The 19,543-nt window shown below is 49.4% G+C and overlaps 1 protein-coding gene across 14 annotated transcripts in view; it reads right to left on the reverse strand.

Annotated features, from left to right (window-relative positions):
* Positions 1–19,543, reverse strand: part of ARHGAP39 (Rho GTPase activating protein 39) — a 93,911-nt gene that overhangs the window by 63,270 nt on the left and 11,098 nt on the right. For 3 of the 14 annotated variants that reach the window (XM_085533099.1, XM_085533100.1, XM_085533102.1), the window contains exon 1: positions 2,210–2,337. The exons of 3 other annotated variants lie outside the window; for them this stretch is intronic. In XM_085533099.1, the coding sequence (XP_085389225.1) occupies positions 2,210–2,235 (26 nt within the window). In that variant the 5' untranslated portion in view covers positions 2,236–2,337. Of the gene's footprint in view, positions 1–2,209; positions 2,344–19,543 lie in introns of those variants that run through there. 8 more of the 14 variants (XM_085533096.1, XM_085533098.1, XM_085533101.1 and 5 more) reach the window with 6 other exon arrangements.

Consider the following 19,543-nt stretch of genomic DNA (forward strand, 5'->3'; position numbering starts at 1 on the left):
GTTCCTTTGCATTCTAGATGTGGACAGAGGAATTACCGTTAACGACACACGGGCACATTTCCTTCTGCTTTAACAACCAACCCCCACCTGAATTTCAGGTATTTTTGACAAGCCTCCATCCTGTTGTAAATCAATCCCAGCCATTAATGATCCATCTCAATGTCTTCCATGTTTCATTACCCCCCAAAAGCCTGACCCCTCTTTTTGATCATCAGCCAGAGGCGACATCACACGCTTTGGGGCATGGAATCTCCCATCGAGCCTAAAACAAGAGGAGCTGGACTCAGTGATGCCCTCCAACTTGGGATATTCTACCATTCAATGATCCTTAAAACCAAAAATATCTTGAAAGCCCTAAAATGGAGCTGAATTTGATGATCTCTGCAGGTTTTTTTTCCAATTGAATAATATTAATTGTTCTAATTATCGATAATTTCAGGAGTCTCCAGGATGAGGTACTGTTTAGGCCTATATAGGCTCAAAGTGAAACCTCTTTTAGGCAGACTTCCATCTGTTTTGGCTCGGGACGCTGCTGTTTGCCTCTGTTTCAAGCCAAGAATCCAAAAATGCTTCTCCCACCCCACCCCAATGCCAGGAGTGGCAAAAGGTCTCCGAAGAATTAACAGGAAACGGGGCTTGAACTCAGCAGCAAAACTGAAAGCATCAGATCCGAGCTCTGCACCGACACTTACTGTGACCTCTACCTCACCCTGGACATTCCTCAGAGATTGCTATTTTGGTGCTGCAGCATTTTCATCCTTGGAGGAGGAAAACAAGCCGGCCCTTCGCCGCACTGTGCTTTCCATCTCTGCGCTCACTGGATTAGATGTAAAGATCGGGGGTTGGAACTGGATGATCTTTATGGCACCTTCCAACTCAACCATCCCATGGTTTTGTGATCTCTAAGATCCCCTCCAACCCAACTGTCTCATGGCTCTAGGACCTTTAAGGACCCTTCCAGCCCAACCACCCCGTGGCTCTATCATCTTTAAGGATTTTTCCAACCCAACCACCCCATGGCACTATGATCTTTAAGGACCCTTCAAACCTATCCCACGGTTCTATGATCTTTTAAGGACCCTTCCAGCCCAACCATCCTACGGCTCTACGATCTTTGAGTTTCATTCCAACCCAACATGTTGTATGTTCCTACAATTCTACATCTGAGCCCTCATTTTGGGTCCTTTACAACTTGGGACATTCTGTGGTTCTTAGATGTGGGCTGCAGGCTACTCAACAGGAACCACTGGAGGACAAGCTGGCACCAGATACACATGAAGAGACCACAAGACAATCTTAAACACCATCAACTGATACGTTTATGCTGGGAAAAGCAACAAATGGAAGAAATCCCCCAAAATGCTGTTTCATTCCCCAATGATTAAGTTTAGCATGAGAAATGGATGCTCTGAACACCTCTGCCTACAGAAGCAGTAGCACAGTTCTCAGTTACATCTGTACCCGTTGGAGCACGGAGCGCCTTCCCAACCCAACCCAACCCAACCCAACCCAACCCAACCCAACCCAAGCATCCTTCTGGCTTGTAATCTGCTCTGGAAACCATTCACTCAAGTACCCCATAGGAATGGAAGCAAGAAACAAGACCAAGAAGAGGAAGGCAGCAACCTGACCGTGTGGTTGTGTGCTGGACTGGCACGGCACATCCAAATCAAATCCTGTAACATCATATTCCTCCCCCAGCATGCAACCCTTCCATAAGTGGAAGAGCTGCAGCCTTTTCATGGCCTCTTCACCCCCTCATTTGTTCTGCACCATCCTAGAAGGGTCTCCAGTAGCTCATGGACCAAAGGACAAGATGCACTTCCCAGAACACAGGGCAGGTAAGGTCCCACAATGATTTAGGTTGGCCAGGACCTCTGGAGTTCATCAGGTCCAAACCAGCTGCGACAGAGGAGCCCGAAAACAGAGGGAGCCCCTTGCACTGGTTTCCCCACTGATGAGCAATGCGAATGGGGACAACATGGCTTCACAACCAACACATTCAGCTTCAAAGCAGCCCCACAGCTTTCACTGGTGACCTCCCAGGTGAGTGGGGTTGGTTTATGGGAGGGGACAAACCTCTTCAACAGGCAGAAAACCACCAAATTAGGAGAAGAATTCAGAAATGGAACATGCTACAAAAACCCAAAAGCTGGAGCAAACCCACTGAGTTTCACTGCGCTAATTCAAGGCTAGACTTGGTACATACCAAACATTGGAGACGAATCCTGGCATTGAGGGGTCTCAGGAATCCAGCCCACGTCGTGTTCTCCCCAAGGCCGGCAGGGATAAGTGAAGTTAGAACCAGCTGCCCGTCCTGCTGTCCCTCCTGCCAGCCCCTGTCATGCACTTCAGACACATCTGAGGTATTTATTCCCTCTCCCTGGTCCAACGCATCCTCCGCCGCCACCCTTGCTCTTGTGGGACATTCAATGCACCAAACAAGCTCCTCACCCCGGGCTGCAGCCACTGCCGCCCACCTCCCTCATTTCAGAGTGATCCCAATCTGATTTCAGGCGCAGGAAATGAAAAGGGCCATTGTGGAGGTCACTGCAAACATCTGGCTGAGCACCCATCCCACAATGGCCCTCTTGTTCCCCTCCCTGTGGAACCATACTGAGGGGGTGAGGCAATGCCTCGCAGGCTCACAAGTTGCTGTTTCCGAGCCCTCCGGCCCTGCTGCCTTCTTGCTTCTCTCCTCCGGGAGATTTCAAAGCTTTCATTTTGCTTGAGACGCATTGTAAATGCTCAATCAAGCGAGATCACAGCTCACATTGAGCTGCAAATTTCAGCCTTCCTTCAGCTGCCTCACAGAGTGTCAAAGAGCTCTCACGGAGCACGGCTGCCTCTGCCAAAGACCCCTATTTGCTTCTGATCCCCACTTAACCTTCTGCATCCAACAGCTGGAACACGAGGGATCAAACACCCCAGGAGTGCCTTCCGTCTCCTCCTTTCCACCCACTTCAGTTCCAACCAGGAACACTCGTTGAGTGTTCAAAACCCAACTGGAGCTCAAACCCAACTGCGTAGTGCCCGCAGCCCCATCCATCCTTCCACCACCAGCCCTGTGAGACACCCAAGGCCATTTATCCCTTCAGCCCAACACTGCCGGGTGTGAAAGCCAGAAGGAAAAGCCACTTTGATGCCAACCACTGAGCAAAGAGGAGAACTTCCAGGCCGAGTCGGTTGCAGGTACATGCAGAGCTGTGCCAGCTCAGGTCAGAGTCCTTGGTGTCAGCTTTATGTGCTCTGCTTGCACAAGAGGAACAACCAAAATAATAACTTGATTTGGTTGAATGACTTGGGTGTAAGGTGTCCTCCAGAACAGGTGAGCTCGTGCTATTATGGCTTATAACCTGCTGCCTCGATAACTTCATTGCATTGGCTACAATAAAAATAGTAATTCTCATCCCCACCGACATCGGCGGCGACCACAAAGGAAACCTGTAACCTGCAGAGCTTCCCCCCCGGCACAGAAGGGTCACGGAACCACGACAGCTTGCGGGTGACAAATCCTTGTCTGAAACACGTGTTGCCCGCTGGGCTCCTCTCAGAACTGAAGACAAGAGCTGAACTGTGCTAATATTACAGGCGGGGAAGCGTGTGCTTGTATTTTTAGCAAGAGTCCGAGGACGTCAACGCTTCAGCTCACCCAACTGGAGGCTCAGCTGGGAGACGCGGCTCTGCAGCCTCTCAGTACGGCACGGGTGGGTTGGGAGAGCATTGCTGCAAGAGCCACAGATTCACAGCATTACTCACAAAGGACAGAGCCCCGAGTGATTCACCAGCATCGTTTTAGCTCAGAGTCTCCTTCCTTTCTTTCACATGCCTGGGGACAATGTGTTCACCACCATCTCATGGCTCAGCTCCTCCTGCAACGCTCGTCCTTCTGTCCAAGATACATTGGACTACTCTTATTAAAGAGATATACATCCCTCAAAGCACAACGGAACCTCTAAAATGAGATGTTCTCATAAGATGTGCTCATGAAGAATTCAAGTTGTATTACGAGAGCAGACTCATCAATCCTGATGCCTCCAAAGCAAATGACCTCAACGCTGTAGAGGTTGGGCTCCCAATGAGGCCTCAGCACCAAGACGTTGGGTTCCAATGCTTGTGAAAAATTAAAGTTGCATTACAAGAGCAAACTCATCAACCCTGATGCCTGCAAAGCAACCCACCTCAACACTGTAGAGGCTGGGCTCCCAATGAGGCCTCAGCACCAAAATGTTGGGCATTGGGTCCTCCCATTGAGCCACCCATCTCTGTTCCGGCCCTCACAACATCATTTTGGTGTCCAGCAGTGGTTAAGCTGAGGGACGTACGTCACGGGGATGAAAGGCAGCACCATAAAGGCCATATTCATCCCTAAAGGTTGGCAAGGGGTGGCAAACCCACTTGTGGGGATCATGCCGGGAAAGCGTAGGAGAGCAGTTCAAATGTTAAAAGTTTGCATTCATGAATTTCACGTCCCAGAAAAGCCAAAACAAAACCCTTCAGATACACGAATGTAGAAGCCAATAGAAGATGACAGCACCAGATTGCACCGGCCTTTTTCCTTGTCTCCTCCCCTCCCCCCCCAAGCAGGGATGGGCTGTGAGCGAACTCTTAGTCAGAAGGAGACAGAAGTGCTTCACAAAGCAGCATTGCAAAAAGAAAAACCCTATTACAAAACCTCCTGGAAATAAAAAGGGAGGGGAGAAGGGATCAGTGCAGCAGGAGGGACGACTGAGAGCAGAGATTATGGTAAACCTCGCTTAATTAGGGCATTAGCCGGCTAATTCTATTTAATAAAAATAGATGAATAGATTTGGCTCCGCACCTGACAAAAGAGGGCACAATGAGGGTTCTTTCCATCCGTGTAGGATCAAGAGGATCCCTTCCAAATTGGGATATGCCATGGTTCTATGATTCAGTACCATCGGAAGAGACTCTGCCCCATTCCAAGACCCATTTGCCATGGTCAGTATATGAGGGAAGGAAGAGGACTGCTCCTATGTGCCACCATCCAGCCCTGCTCCCATCGGGATGGACCTGAACCAGCTCTGTAAGACCCTACCAGACCCCTACAACTCGTCACACCACAGCAAATGAACACAACGGATGATTACAGATTGCAGAAGAGCGATTTTAATTAACTCCAATAATGCACTAGCATGGCATTAGGAGAGCTGAACGACCTCCCTTCCATCCAGGGCCGCCTCTACTGATACAAGAAAGGCTCAGAACACTCAGACCTCTTGCTCCAGGCCTACAAGCAGACAGACATCTGTATGTCCAAGCCAAGAAAACATTACCTACCCACCTTCAACGTTAGCTGGAGAGCATGCTGCCTTCAACAGAGGCCAGTATAGCTACACATTGAGTTAGCTCATGTGCCGGGATGAGGACATTTGTTAGAAGCAGTTTAGCATCACCACGATCTGGGGTATCTAATGGGGTTCCTCCACTTTGTTGTCACACTCGAGTCATGGGACCTACAAAGACTGCTCCAGAAACAGGGCTGAGAACCAATGGAAGATTGAAGCACACGCTCTCAATGGCATAAACTCTCTTTTCGTTTCATTTCCAGTGTTACACAAGAGGTCTTTCTGAATGGCAGATGAATTCCTACGGACCCTGCCTGCAGGTGGAAAACCAACATTGCCCAACTTCACAGCCAGACTGGGGCCACCGTTCCAAGAAGCCGTCCACATGTGAAGTAAGATATTATTATGTGCGGAATGAGATGTATTCAGTCTCCATGTAATAGCAGGAAGGCCGGTGAAACAACATAGAAGCTTTTAGAAGTAATAAAACACAAAAGAAGCAGCCAACAAAACGCCACCCAGCCCACGAGCTTCGCTCTTCCACCTTAGGACCATAAAATCACAATGGTTGGAAAAGACCTCCATGATTAAATCCATCCCAACCCCACCACGTCCACCCATAGAATCACCAGGGTTGGAAAAGACCTGCATGATTAAATCCAACTCACAACCCCACCATGTCCACTCATAGAATCACCAGGGTTGGAAAAGACCTGCATGATTAAATCCAACTCACAACCCCACCACGTCCACCCATAGAATCACCAGGGTTGGAAAAGACCTGCATGATTAAATCCAACCTAACCCCACTACGTCCACCCATAGAATCATCAGGGTTAGAAAAGACCTCCAAGACCCCCACATCCAACCCCAACCCATCCCACCATGCCCACTACCCGTGTCCCCAAGTGCCACATCTCCATATTTCCCGTGTGCTTCCAGGGACGATGACTCCACCACCAATGCCAACGCCTGGCTGTGCTTTGAGAGATGAGATCTTTCCAATCTGAACAGGGTAGGAGGAAGGAAGGGCGAGCAGTGCGCCAAGTGACCGCATTCACTGTAAGCACTTGAAAACTTGTGCCGCGAAGACAACTCCTTCCTTCCACGCCAAGGCAGCGGGCGGCTTCCTGAAGCTGGTGGCCACCCAAGGAAGGCAGGATGCTGGGGATCTGCCAAGCCCAAACAAACAAGATTGCAGGGGGGGTTGCTTAGAAACCTCACAAAAAGATGCTGAAAACTCAAGATTTTGGTGAAGAGCACCCGCAGCGTAGATTGCTTTGCAGGTTACGTTTGAGCCTCTGCACATGTTGAGCCAGCGTGGCTTTCTAGATGCCCCAAAACCCCTCAGCAGAATTAGGATTTCAATAACTGATAGTGATATATAGGAACATGCTGAAAAGAATGGAGTTACTGCAGCACACGCAGCCCTGGCAGCTGATCAAGGAGACAGATGAAGGCAGCAATCTGCCTCCTTAAGACACGAGTTGGATTTTTTTTATCTCTTATTGCTGCATAACTGTGTCGGAAGACGCTCGTGAAATGGCTGCAGCACGAGGGGGCTGCACCGGGATCATCCCTCTGCAATCACGAGGGAGGTAACGAGGAATGTCATCGTTAGCGGTGCTTTAATTGCTGGTAGCCGGCGTGCTCCTTTGCATTCGTTATTAACTTCCTAACGTACCTGAGCGCCAGGATGACAAAGCAGGCTTTGCTCCGAGCTCTGCTGCAGCTGTCATTGAAGGATGTCACCTCCCCACGCGTGGCCCCCAGCGATGCCCAAGGTTACCTCCTGCACTGTGTCAGAACGATTGGGCTTAGGGACAATGATGGGAGATCGACTTTTTATGTGCTCTGACAGCAATAGGACGCAGGTTTTAAGCTAAAAGAGGGGAAATTTAGGTCAGGTGTTAAGAGGAAATTGTTAACCGGGAGGGTGGTGAGGCACTAGAATAGGTTGCCCAGAGATAAGTGAGTGCCCCCATTCCTGGACATGCTCAAGGTCAGACTGGATGGGGTTGGGGCTCTTGGTCAATGGGAGCTGTTTCTTCCCATGGGATTGGAATTAGAAAGGCTTCGAGGTCCCTTCCAACCCAAACATTCCATGGTTCTGCAGCCTTTAAGGTCTCTTCTAACCTAAGCCCATCACATGATTCCATAATCTTTAAGGTCCTCCCAACCCAACTGTTCCATGATTCTATGATCTTCAAGGTCCCTCCCAACCCAATCATTCCATGGTTCTACAGTCCTTAAAGTCCTCCCAACCCAACCATTCCATGCTCCCATGATCTTTAAGATCCTCCCAATCCAACCATTCCATGCTTCCATGGTATTTAAAGGTCCCTCCCAACCCAACCATTCGATGCTCCCATGATCTTTAAGGTCCTCCCAACCCAACCATTCCATGCTCCCATGATCTTTAAGATCCTCCCAACCCAACCATTCCATGCTCCCATGATCTTTAAGATCCTCCCAATCCAACCATTCCATGCTCCCATGATCTTTAAGGTCCTCCCAACCCAACCACTCCATGCTCCCATGATCTTTAAGGTCCTCCCAACCCAACCACTCCATGCTCCCATGATCTTTAAGGTCCTCCCAACCCAACCACTCCATGCTCCCATGATCTTTAAGGTCCTCCCAACCCAACCACTCCATGCTCCCATGATCTTTAAGGTCCTCCCAACCCAACCATTCCATGCTCCCATGATCTTTAAGATCCTCCCAATCCAACCATTCCATGCTCCCATGATCTTTAAGGTCCTCCCAACCCAACCATTCCATGCTCCCATGATCTTCAAGGTCATCCCAACCCAACCATTCCATGCTTCCATGATCTTTAAGATCCTCCCAACCCAACCCAACCCAACCCAACCATTTCATGCTCCCATGATCTTTAAGATCCTCCCAACCCAACCATTCCTTGCTTCCATGATCTTCAAGGTCATCCCAACCCAACCATTCCATGCTCCCGTGATTCTATCCTTCCTCCCCTCTCAGCCTGCAGTTGCACTGGAGACTCTCCATAAAACAACACAGGGATCACCAGCAGGACAAAACAACCCTGTCCACCAACATACCAAACTGATCATTCATCTCAAACACAGTGCAAGAACCTGGTTCAAGTCCTTCCAATCTCCAGTTCTCCAACCACTGCTTGTTTCCTACCACATCAAACCACCTCCCTCCCAGCCCATCCTGCTTAGATCAGCTCCCAGACCGTCGGCTGCCACGCCATTCCCATCTCATTGCATGGAGCCATCCCTTCCCCATAATAAAAAACTCAGATCCCACTATTACGGGGAGCTGAGTTACACAAGTCTGCTCCAACCTGCTCCTCAGAACACCTCTCCAAGGGCAAATTCCATCCTGGGAGGGATGTGAGCAGCGTTTTGCCCTGAGATAAATGCAGTGGATGGCCATGGGGATAGGGGTTGTCTACAATTGTCTACTAAATACTCAGCAAGAACCTCTGAATATAAGGTTGACATGATGATAAATGCAGTGGATGGCCATGGATTGGGGTTGTCTGCAATCATCTACTAAATACTCAGCAAGAACCTCCGAATATAAGGTTGACATGATGATAAGTGCAGTGGATGGCCATGGATTGGGGTTGTCTACTGAATACTCAGCAAGAACCTCTGAATACAGGGTTGACATGATGATAAATGCAGTGGATGGCCATGGATTGGGGTTGTCTGCAATTATCTACTAAATATTCAGCAAGAACCTCCGAATATAAGGTTGACATGATGATAAATGCAGTGGATGGCCATGGATTGGGGTTGTCTACAATTGTCCACTAAATACTCGGCAAGAACCTCTGAATACAGGGTTGACATGATGAGCTGAAGGCTCCGCACTGCGCTGACGTTACATCTCCAGGATTCTATAAGGATTTTATCGCATTTAACACAACCAAGGACCATTCACTTTTATTTTGGCTGAGGGTCCAATGAAGATCTAAGGACGTTCATTTCATGTTTTCACTCTGCTTTTCCAAACCCCACACATGGGACCTTCCCTTCAGCTCACATCAGTCCAACAGCTTGCCCTAAAACCAGCAGAAATTAGTAGCTTTTCGCCCTAAAACCAGCAGAAATTAGTAGTTTTTTGCCCTAAAACCAGCAGAAATGAGTAGTTTTTCCCCCAAAAGATCAGCTGCCAGCAGCGATCTCTCACCTGAAACACACAACAGGGCACCAGCAGCACGAAGAGGATGGAAAGAAGCTCGTGTGTGTGCCCCCGTATCAAAGGCTCCACGAGGTTCTGAAGCACGAAAACATCTTTTTCCCTGCAGGATACGGAAAGAACAGAAGCAGAGAGAACAACGGGGGTGGGAGGAAGAAGAGGAGGAGGAGGGGAAAAAAAAACAAGCAGCAAAATACGTGCACGTAGCAGGAGCTCAGCAATGGGAGAAGAAAAATAACACCAAGAAAAAAGAAACAGAGAAGAGGAGGAAAAGCAACTTGGGCGCGAGGCGAGAAGCCACCCAAGAGCATCTGGAAGAGCTGCAGAAAAGCAGCTGGGAGGGATTTGCTTTTATTTCTATGGGCTGGTTGATGGGTTTTTGCTGCCTGTTTTTGCTTCTTGTTTGTTTGTTTCTCCTCCCAGGGAACGAGGCAGCTGAGTGCGTCTTGCTTGAGCTGAGAAGGAAGAAGCCAAAGGTGCTAAAGAAGCAAGAGAGCAGAAACAGAACAGAGGTGAGAAGCAGAGGCACAAAGAGGCAGCGGGAGCTCTTCTGCAAGCGTTGAGTTGAAGGAAATATCGTGTTTTCAACCTGCAAAGGGCAAGAAGAGGAGAGAAGGAAACGAAGCAGAGCGTGGCCTTTGGGGAGATACAGCCCAGCCATGGGAATGAGTGAAGAAATCTGTATCACTGGTGGGATTCCTAAAGGGCTGAGCCAACTTTCTAGGGACATACACACAGCCATGAGTGTAGATGGTGGTTGGTTTGTTCGGGGGCTGCTGACGTTCAAGAGGAAAGCACAGAGCACCATAGGCAGCAAGCCAACGTCAGCGGTGGAGCCGGTGGGAGGTGGTAGAGGGAGAGAAGTACATGAACTACATGCAAACCCTCCGTGGAAAGAGGATACCAAAGGAGAACACTTGGCATTAGCCAGATTCTCTTTGCACCTAATGAGGATGTGGACTTGAAGAGCCTTTTGAGAGCTGTCAAAGAATCACAGCGAGGTGTGACTGGAACACCCAACCCCATGGGTGGAGGTTCCTCCCCATTGATAGTGCTCAGAGCCCCAACCCCATGGGTGGAGGTTCTTCCCCATTGATAGTGCTCAGAGCCCCAACCCCATGGGTGGAGGTTCCTCCCATTGATAGAGCTCAGAGCCCCAACCCCACGGGAGGAGGTTCCTCCCCATTGATAGAGCTCAGAGCCCCAACCCCATGGGCAGAGGTTCCTCCCCATTGATAGAGCTCAGAGCCCCAACTTCATGGGCAGAGGTTCCTCCCATTGATAGAGCTCAGAGCCCCAACCCCATGGGCAGAGGTTCCTCCCCATTGATAGCACTCAGAGCCCCAACCCCATGGGTGGAGGTTCTTCCCCATTGATAGTGCTCAGAGCCCCAACCCCATGGGCAGAGGTTCCTCCCCATTGATAGAGCTCAGAGCCCCAACCCCATGGATGGAGGTTCCTCCCCATTGATAGAGCTCAGAGCCCCAACCCCATGGATGGAGGTTCCTCCCCATTGATAGTACTCAGAGCCCCATCCAACCAGACCTGGAGCAACCCCAAGGATGGAGCAAGCACAGCTCTGAGCCTCACACCCCCAGTGTGACAAAGCCCTTCCTCACATCTAACCCCTCTTTCAGCTTACAGCCATTCCCTTTGTGTTATTAGTACACCCCTCTTTGCCCAGCCTTTGGTCATATCATGAAGGCATCCCAACAAACACATCCACCGGAATGCTATGGCCAGGTTTAAGTCACACACAAGGCAATGGCTCAATGTGAAAATGGCAAAGATCGGGTTAATGAGAGACTGCACGGACAGGAAGAAAAGGTGTTTTAATCTGCAAACACAGCTCTGGTTCCAGCCAGGCAGCCTTATACCACTTAATAACAGGTGCCCCGGATGCAGAGCTATCGCTGTGATTAATGGCTATTTCTTTCGGTGCCAGAGCAGGTAATGATTGCTGTGCTGGCAAGTAGGGAAGCCAAGCCAAGAGGAGGGATGGGGGGGAGGAGGACTTGGAGCCAGCAGAGAGGAGGAGCTGACTCAAAGCCTTGGGATTTGTGGTTAGAGAGACGGCCGGGAGGGAGCTGTGGGGCAGCCAAGAGTCATTGGCATACCTGCAGCACCAGTCCGGCCAAGAGCTGCTTTGTTGCAAGAGGAATATTGAAATAGGCCGAGCCCAGAGGACTCAAAGCAGATTTTTAATCTAAGCTACGACACTTTTTAAGCTTATCAGAGTGATGAAGTCGGAGCAATGGATCGGAAATGGAAGGTGGAACCACCAGTTGGGTCTTAGAATGGGCTGATCCAGAGGATGGAGCGCCTCTGGTCTCATGGGTACCCAGTACAGAACCACAGAGATATTAAAAGACTGTAGATATCCCCTAAAAGGCTTCAAATATTAAAGGTTTCCAAGCACTCCGGGCAGCAGTGAGCTCCTCCGCAGCAAAACCAATGACCAGGTTCTGCCCTACACCCCATTTCATCCACCTCCACTCCACTGTAGAAGTCCTAAAGCCAATGGGTTCATACTACAGTAGAGTCATCCCTAAAGCCAATGGGTTCACGCTACATTAGAGTCATTCCTACCCCAATTTCTCAGGCCTTCCCAAACGCTGTTGCCTTGGAGCTGCTTTGTTGCAAGAGGAATATTGAAATAGGCTGAGCCCGGAGGACTCAAAGCAGATTTTTAAGCTAAGCTACAATGCTGTTTTTAAGCTTATCAGAGTGATGAAGTCGGAGCAATGGATTGGAAATGGAAGCTGGAACCACCAGTTGGATCTTAGAATGGGCTGAACCAGAGGATGGAGCGCCTCTGGTCTCATGGGTACCCAGTACAAAACCACAGAGATATTAAAAGACTGTAGATATCCCCTAAAAAGGCTTGAAATATTAAAGGTTTCCAAGCACTCCGGGCAGCAGTGAGCTCCTCCGCAGCAAAACCCAAGACCATGTTCTGCCCTACACCCTATTTCCTCCACCTCCACCTTCTACATTGTAGAAGTCCATCCCTAAAGCCAACGGGTTCACGCTACAGTAGAGTCATTCCTACCCCAATGGAGCCATTCCTATTCCCAAATGCCGCTGCCTTGAAACAAAGGCTGGAAGATGCACAAGGCCGAACGCCGCCGTTACGGAGAACAAAGCTGGGGAGAAACAGTCACGTGGAACTATAAAACCTGGGAAGAAATTAGCATGACAAGAATGATTCACTTTCCTCGCTGTCAATTCTTGGAATGAAAGTAGAGAAAATTGTTACCTGCTACAGCAATTCTGGCAGAGCGAGGCCGACGACGGCTGGCAATTAAGGCTCCGTTTTTTGCTACGTGGGACTGACAAGTGACCCACGTCTCCACTCCCACGTTATGAGCAGGGAGAAGGAACAAGCTGCTACCAAACCCCGCTGCCTCCCCATTCAGACCTTGCTGCTCTTTGTACAAGTCCCAGCAGCGTCCCCCCTTACCCAGTAATAAGCAGCAGAACAAAGAGCCAGGAAGGTTTGATTATAGAGAGATGCTCGACGGGAGCAAATCAGACTTTGTACCCATGGGAAGAGAGAGATTTTCCTCTTCTATCCATGTCTCCCCTGTAACGCTGGGGAAAATGGGGCAGAGGAAACGAAGGGATTTTCAATTACAAAGCCTTGAACCTGAGCAAGGCAGCACCATAAGGAACAGTCTGCAGAGCTGCAATCTGCTCAATGATCGGAGCCCCGGAGCAAAAGCATCCAGTAGGAAAGTTGCACCGAGACATCACTTAGAGGCATCTGATGTAAAGCTGGTTGCTTTGCAGGATATGGGGCTGGATCCGGATGATTTCTGGAGCTGGAGGGAGCACAGCTGTGCAGGGATGAATGAGACGCTGCCTTCAGAACTTGCTTGGCCTGTCTCGGCGCTTGCAACTCGATACCCAAGTGCTCTGTATTGCGGCTGAAAGAGGAAACATCCAGCAGCGGGAGGACAGGATTTGCACAGTCTGAACATGGGATGTATCACAGCGGAAGGCAAAGCTTATAGAAAGGGAAACCTGCAGTCAGCTCGTGACCATGGCCATGCCAAGGTTTTGGTTCTGAGATCATGGTGAGGAAACTGATCTAAAAACGGAGGCGATCAAAGAACGAGCTGCCGAGCTAAACAATGAAATGAAAGATGGGCGCTGACAGCCAGCAATCAAAGGAAAAAAGGGAATAACTCTGCAGATCTGAAGGGCTCCTCTGGATGAAATCCAGCTCAACCCCTTTGAAGTCATGATACAGTCACAAAGCCCCAGCGCTGTTTGCATCCAAGCCTTGTTCCACCTGCAGATGAGATCCTCTGCCCCTTCACCGACTTATTTCAAGGCACCTGGATGAGCAGATCCCTGCAGATAGGAGTTAAACTGAGTGCTTGGTTTGCAGTAAATCTCATTATCTGCCCTCCACCAAGCAACAGCCACGGCCCGATCAGACCCTCAGCACAACTTGTTCTCACTGCCAGCAACAGGAGATGAGCATCTGCAGAAGGGAGAGAGCTCGGCTGCGAGGTTACGTGCCCTAAGAGCCGAAATCTGGTGTGGGGCCAGGAACAGAAGCAGCAACATCTGAAGGGAGAGCTGGGCTTCAGTGCTGCCCAAAATCAATGCAGATTGATGAGGAGCCATTTTGGCTTTGGAGATGCTCCATGTTGAGTGATGAGACTTCTCTTTTGAGAAAGGAAATCTAAATAGTGTGGCCTGTTGACACAATCAAGTTGGAAGAGACCCAACGAGGAACATGAACCCAACTCCTGGTCTCACAAAGGACTGCTCAAAACCCAAACCCTATGAGCAGGGTCTGATCATACCTTAAGCTCAGGGCCATGCCCACCTTCCTGGGGAACCCATCCCATGCTTAACATCACAGATGTGCCCAGAAAGAAGAAAACAGCATTTCCTCTGAAATCCCATTGAAGTCAGAAAACATCTCCAAGATCACTGAGTCCAACCCCAACACATCCCACCATGCCCACCAACCATAAGTGCCATATCTCCATAGGTCCTGAACGCCTCCATAGACACCTCCTAGAGCAGCCCATGGTAACAGCTCACCTTTCTTTTGGAGACTTCTTTTTCCACCTAATATCCAACCTGGTACAACTTGAGGCCGTAACCTTTGGCACGAGTCCTCAGCACCATCACAAGTGAGAGGCCATCAGCCCAAATACTCATGCCAATAAGCAAAGAATCAAAGGATGGGTTGGAATCAGTTGGGTTGAAAGGGACACCTTGAAGATCTTCCAGTTCCAGCCCCATTGCTACAGGCTGGTTGCCAACAATGATTCAATGACTTCAATTAAATGATTGTAAGACATTGGAGGAGCGGCTCAGGCTGAACTTGCTGGACAGCGCATCGAAAAGCCCAAAGGCAAATCTCCAACAGACCAACCACAGCCTGATGGATGGACTCAATGATCTCCGGGGCCTTTGCCAACCTTAATGGTTCCACCTCTAACCTTGAGAAATGGCTGCTGAGGATGGATGAGGCAACAGACATCAAGCAAGGAGCACAAACCACCACAAACATTGAACACAAGTCGAGCGCGCCGTCGAGACGGCCCTAAGCAACACCCCCACCACAGGCAGTATCGGCGATGGTTGTACCCAACGCGCCCACTCAGCACCATCAGCCTCCCCAGACACAAATAGCTGGCAGCTGGAAGGAGCCTGCTGTCACTCCAAAAGGTGACGACTAAAACTTGCTTAGTCCCCTATAAACAAGGCTGAGCTCCCAAGTTGGGCACTGCTCAGCTGCCCCCTGAAGCAGAGGCCCAGAAGAGCCCTTCATGCTTCCCCATTCATCTACCGGTGCTCAAAAAGTGAAAAATAAAGCCTTAAAGTGACCTAAAAGAGCAGTAAAACTCACACATCGTTAACAGCCAAAGCACGACGCTGCTGTGGTCCAGCTGTTATTCCAAGCACACTCTGCACGTCCTCAGAAATGTATTTATACGTATATACATACATATGTATTAACCATTTACTTTTGCCCTTCCTTGTGTGATAGACGCAGAGCATGACAGCTTTTAATGACAAATCAATAGCGAGCTCTAAAACCCAAATCTTATTACCGCTGCATTAGAATTTGTTTTTCCTGGGCTGCGGCTTATGAAATATTCAATATTTTCAATTACTACTCTTCTCCCCCCTCCTCTGACGTGAGAGTTCTGGAGTTGGGCATCCAAATCTGTTCCAAACAGAGTAGTTGGAAGAGTCTATGCTTCACAGCATCTGTATTCATCTGCAGGAGATAAACAGTTGGCACGGCACAGTCACCTGGATGCTCCTGAGCACGTCTTTCCCCTCATTGGAAATCTATTACATTCCTAAGCCTTGTGCTCTCGAAAGCATGCAAAGATGTTTCAGAGCTTAAATAGAGGCTCCTCAGAGTCCCCTCCACCTCTTCTCTCATGTGGGCAGCCCTCCATTGTGCCACCCAGCCCCAGAACAAAGGGAGGGCTGGGAGGAGGCGGGTGAGATCCTCCACGTCGGCATTCCTGCTCCCGCGTGCTGCCACGCTCGGGTTTTTAACTCAAGTTCTTCCCATCCTTTCATTTCATGTATCAGTGGATTGCTGCGTTAAGACCTCATTATCCTCCTCAGCCAAAAATACTCCGAGTGCCTCCGCTGCTCTCTCTGAAAGGCACTTTCAGGAGAGCAGAATAAGGAAGAAAGCGGCCTACAGAAACACTGGGAGCTTTGTTTTACCTGCTGATATCGATCAGAATCAGGCACCGAGTTGATCCCAGCACCGACGAGCTCTGCTTTGTCCATTCAGGTTTGATTCATCTTAGGCAACGGTCCGATGGCTCTTGTAAAGCAACAGAGATACTTAACCTTCAAATAATTTCCCTTCGCAATCACAGCCCTTTATTTCTCCCCCTCCTTGTTCATCCTTGCAAAAGCTTTAGTCAAGGGCTGAAAAAGAGGAATAAATCAAGGCAGCGCTGTGCATCGTGCTCCGATCCAGCCTTCATCCTGCAGCAAATCTCCAGGGCAGCAATTCCTAAAACTCACACATTTCTGCACTGCCTGACCCGCTGCCTTGGAGGTGTTCCAAACTGCGTGGCTTTCCAGGACAAGAACGGCTATAAAAAACATAAATCCAAAACCAACACCACCAACCAAGGCTGAGATGATAAATCTCCCTATGCCAGGCTTTGTCTTCTCCATTTCTACTGTACCCAAACGAGCTTCATTAAAGGCAAATGCTGATCACGCACCCACATCCACTGCAACCCCATTGAACTCCCTGAGCCTGAGCTCCCTTCACTCCTCATCACTATCAACACCCCTCCACGGCCCTCACCCCACACACCAACCTGACACGTAGCCTGGAGCATCCTCTCTCCCCTTCGCATCCATTTTTCTTCTTGCTAGTGTACGTCCCTCCCTATTAACGCTGCAGCCATGCTTTCTTCCCTTGTGTTTCTACACGGTGTGCCTTCTTGACACCACGACTCCTCGCTTCAATTCAGTGCCCAAGTATTTGTGGTAGGATTTCAGCCCTTTATTGCTCACCCCTGACCCTTGGGAATGGCCTCAAGTTGTGCCAGGTTGGATATTAGGAGAAAAAGTAACCAAAAGAGCACTCAGGCACTGAAACAATTCAACCAGGGAGGTGGTGGAGTCACCATCACTGGAGGTGGTCAAGGAAATGTGACATTGGGTACATGGATCAAGAACACAGCAGGGATAGGCTGGGGTTGGACCTGATGGTCTTGAGGTCTTCTCCAACCTCAGTGATCCTATGGTTCTATTTAGGGAGATAGTGAGGATGGGTTGGACCTGGGGACCTTGGAGGTCTTCACCAACCCTAACAATTCTATAGTTCTATTTAGGGATGCAATGGGGGATGGGTCGGGGTTGGACTCAGAGACCTTGGAGGTCTCCTTCACCCTTAATGCTCACTGACCCCTGTATTTTTATAGCCCTCGTGGGCATTTCTGCCTTCCTATTCTCCATCTAAACACCTCCCAGGGACGTGTGAGAAGGAAAAGATGACAAAGTGACCCTGAAGTGGATGGGTCGCTTAGAGGGGACATAGCTCAAGTCAAAACAGCCTTAAGGTTTCATAGAGCCGTAAGCAAAATCAGAAGGTGGCATCAAAAAACATGCTCAAAAAAGGAAGAAAGAAAGAAAACAAAAAGGCCTTAGAGTTCTGTAAGGAGGGTCCAGAGCGCTGGTTTTAATTGATGGCATTGATCTGTAGTTAATTGGGTCTTGCAGCACAGCACCCAACTGCTCACCTCCACGGCAAGAAGGTGCCCATTGTGATGTGCTGAGGGAATGGGAAAGTAATGGATGCTTAGTGATATTAAAGATAAACCATTAGGACATATTCACCTCAAAGACCTTCCATGTGCTCCCAACACAGCCAAGAAACATGGCGGGCTACGAACCCTTTGGGACGGAGGATCCTAATTCAGCTCCTTGACCTCCTTCAACTCACACCTGAGCGTCAGATCTCAGGTTGAGGGCTCCTGCAGTTCTGGCTTTTAGGGTTTTAGCAACAGTACAACAATATAACAACACTTTAGTGGGCATGGTGGGGATGGGTCAACCATTGGACTCAATGGTCTCTTCCAACCTTTAGTCATTCTGCAATCCTAAGAGTGGGCATGGTGGATATGGGTCAGCCATTGGACCTGATGATTGTGGAGGTCTCCTCCAACCCCAAGGACTCTATGAATTCACTGCAACCACAGCCAGCTGTACGCCACAGCCATACAAACACACCAGAGAGCATAAGGACCTCCCAGCTCTCTTAATGAGTTACTGATACCTCCTCTCTCAGTAATTTCAACCCACGGATTGTTAGACAGCTTCTAACCTTACACGCCTCAGGCTAAAAGCTATTTGATCCCTATTTGTACAACAACCAGCGCAGACCCAGCTGGAACATATATATTACAAACAGTGTCCCAAACTTTCTATATTTCAGGGCGAAATCCTTGAGCTGAAGGCATCCCCAGGGAACCTCCTGTTATAAAGTCTTGGGCCCAAACGGAGAGCGGCAGGTCAGCGCTTTGAGTTGTCAATATGATGAAAGAATCACAAGGGGATGGAGGAAAAAAAACACTCTGGAGCTACGACAGCATTTTGTTATAAAAAGCTTCTGCTGCTAGGCAGGATCCCAGCAGCCACGTAACGTTGAGATGAATGAGTGGAGCTGAGATGAAAGCAGCGATGTGACAGCTGCATTTGTGCCACGGCGACGTGAAGCCAAAGGTCTACGCTCAACCATCAGGGTGGAGGTTGGAGGCTCCTCCAGGCCTATCTGGACCAACCTGCACTCAAGGAAGGACCCTCAGGGGGGGTTGCAGAGCAGATTTGCTTGAAATACAGGAAATCCTACCAAAAAAATACCCCAAAATCAAATGACACCCCCCCAAAAAGGTTGGTTGCTCTCTAGTTAAAAGCCTTTGAGATATTTGCACTCCACTGGGTGGGTTAAGGGGAAAAATACACGTGGTGTTATCAGCAAATGTGTTTTTAGCTGCATGATCTGCACGCTCTATCTACAGACTTCTGTATTCTTCCCATTGCTAAACAGGCACCTTGAATGATTACAGCCCCATGAAACTCATCTCACCTGCGGCTCACAAATCTGGATCAGATCTGAAGCATCAGGTTGTGCTGCCTGACCTGTTCCTCCTGCACACCGAGCCTGGTTTCCACCAAGGGCCGGAATGAGGCTGCAGGTTGGAGCATCACCTCCATGGCTGACAACGTGGGGGTGTGGGGATGAGCCTCTCATTGAAACTAAGATGACTGGAGAGAGGTGGGAGCCTTAGAAGCATGGAATCATTAAGGTTGGAGATCTCCAACATCACCCAAGCCCAACCCATCCCATCAGGTCCCAAAGCAGAACCATAGTCAATAAGGTTGGTGAAGACCGCAAGACCACCAAGCCCAACTCATCCCATCAGGTCCCAAAGCAGAACCATAGTCAATAAGATTGGTGAAGACCTCAAGACCACCAAGCCCAATCCCAACCCATCTCACCAACTAATGTCCCCCAGTGC

Source organism: Coturnix japonica, unplaced genomic scaffold (assembly GCF_054131305.1).
Source record: "Coturnix japonica strain WE unplaced genomic scaffold, WE-NBRP24 Scf054, whole genome shotgun sequence".
Taxonomy (NCBI): domain Eukaryota; kingdom Metazoa; phylum Chordata; class Aves; order Galliformes; family Phasianidae; genus Coturnix; species Coturnix japonica.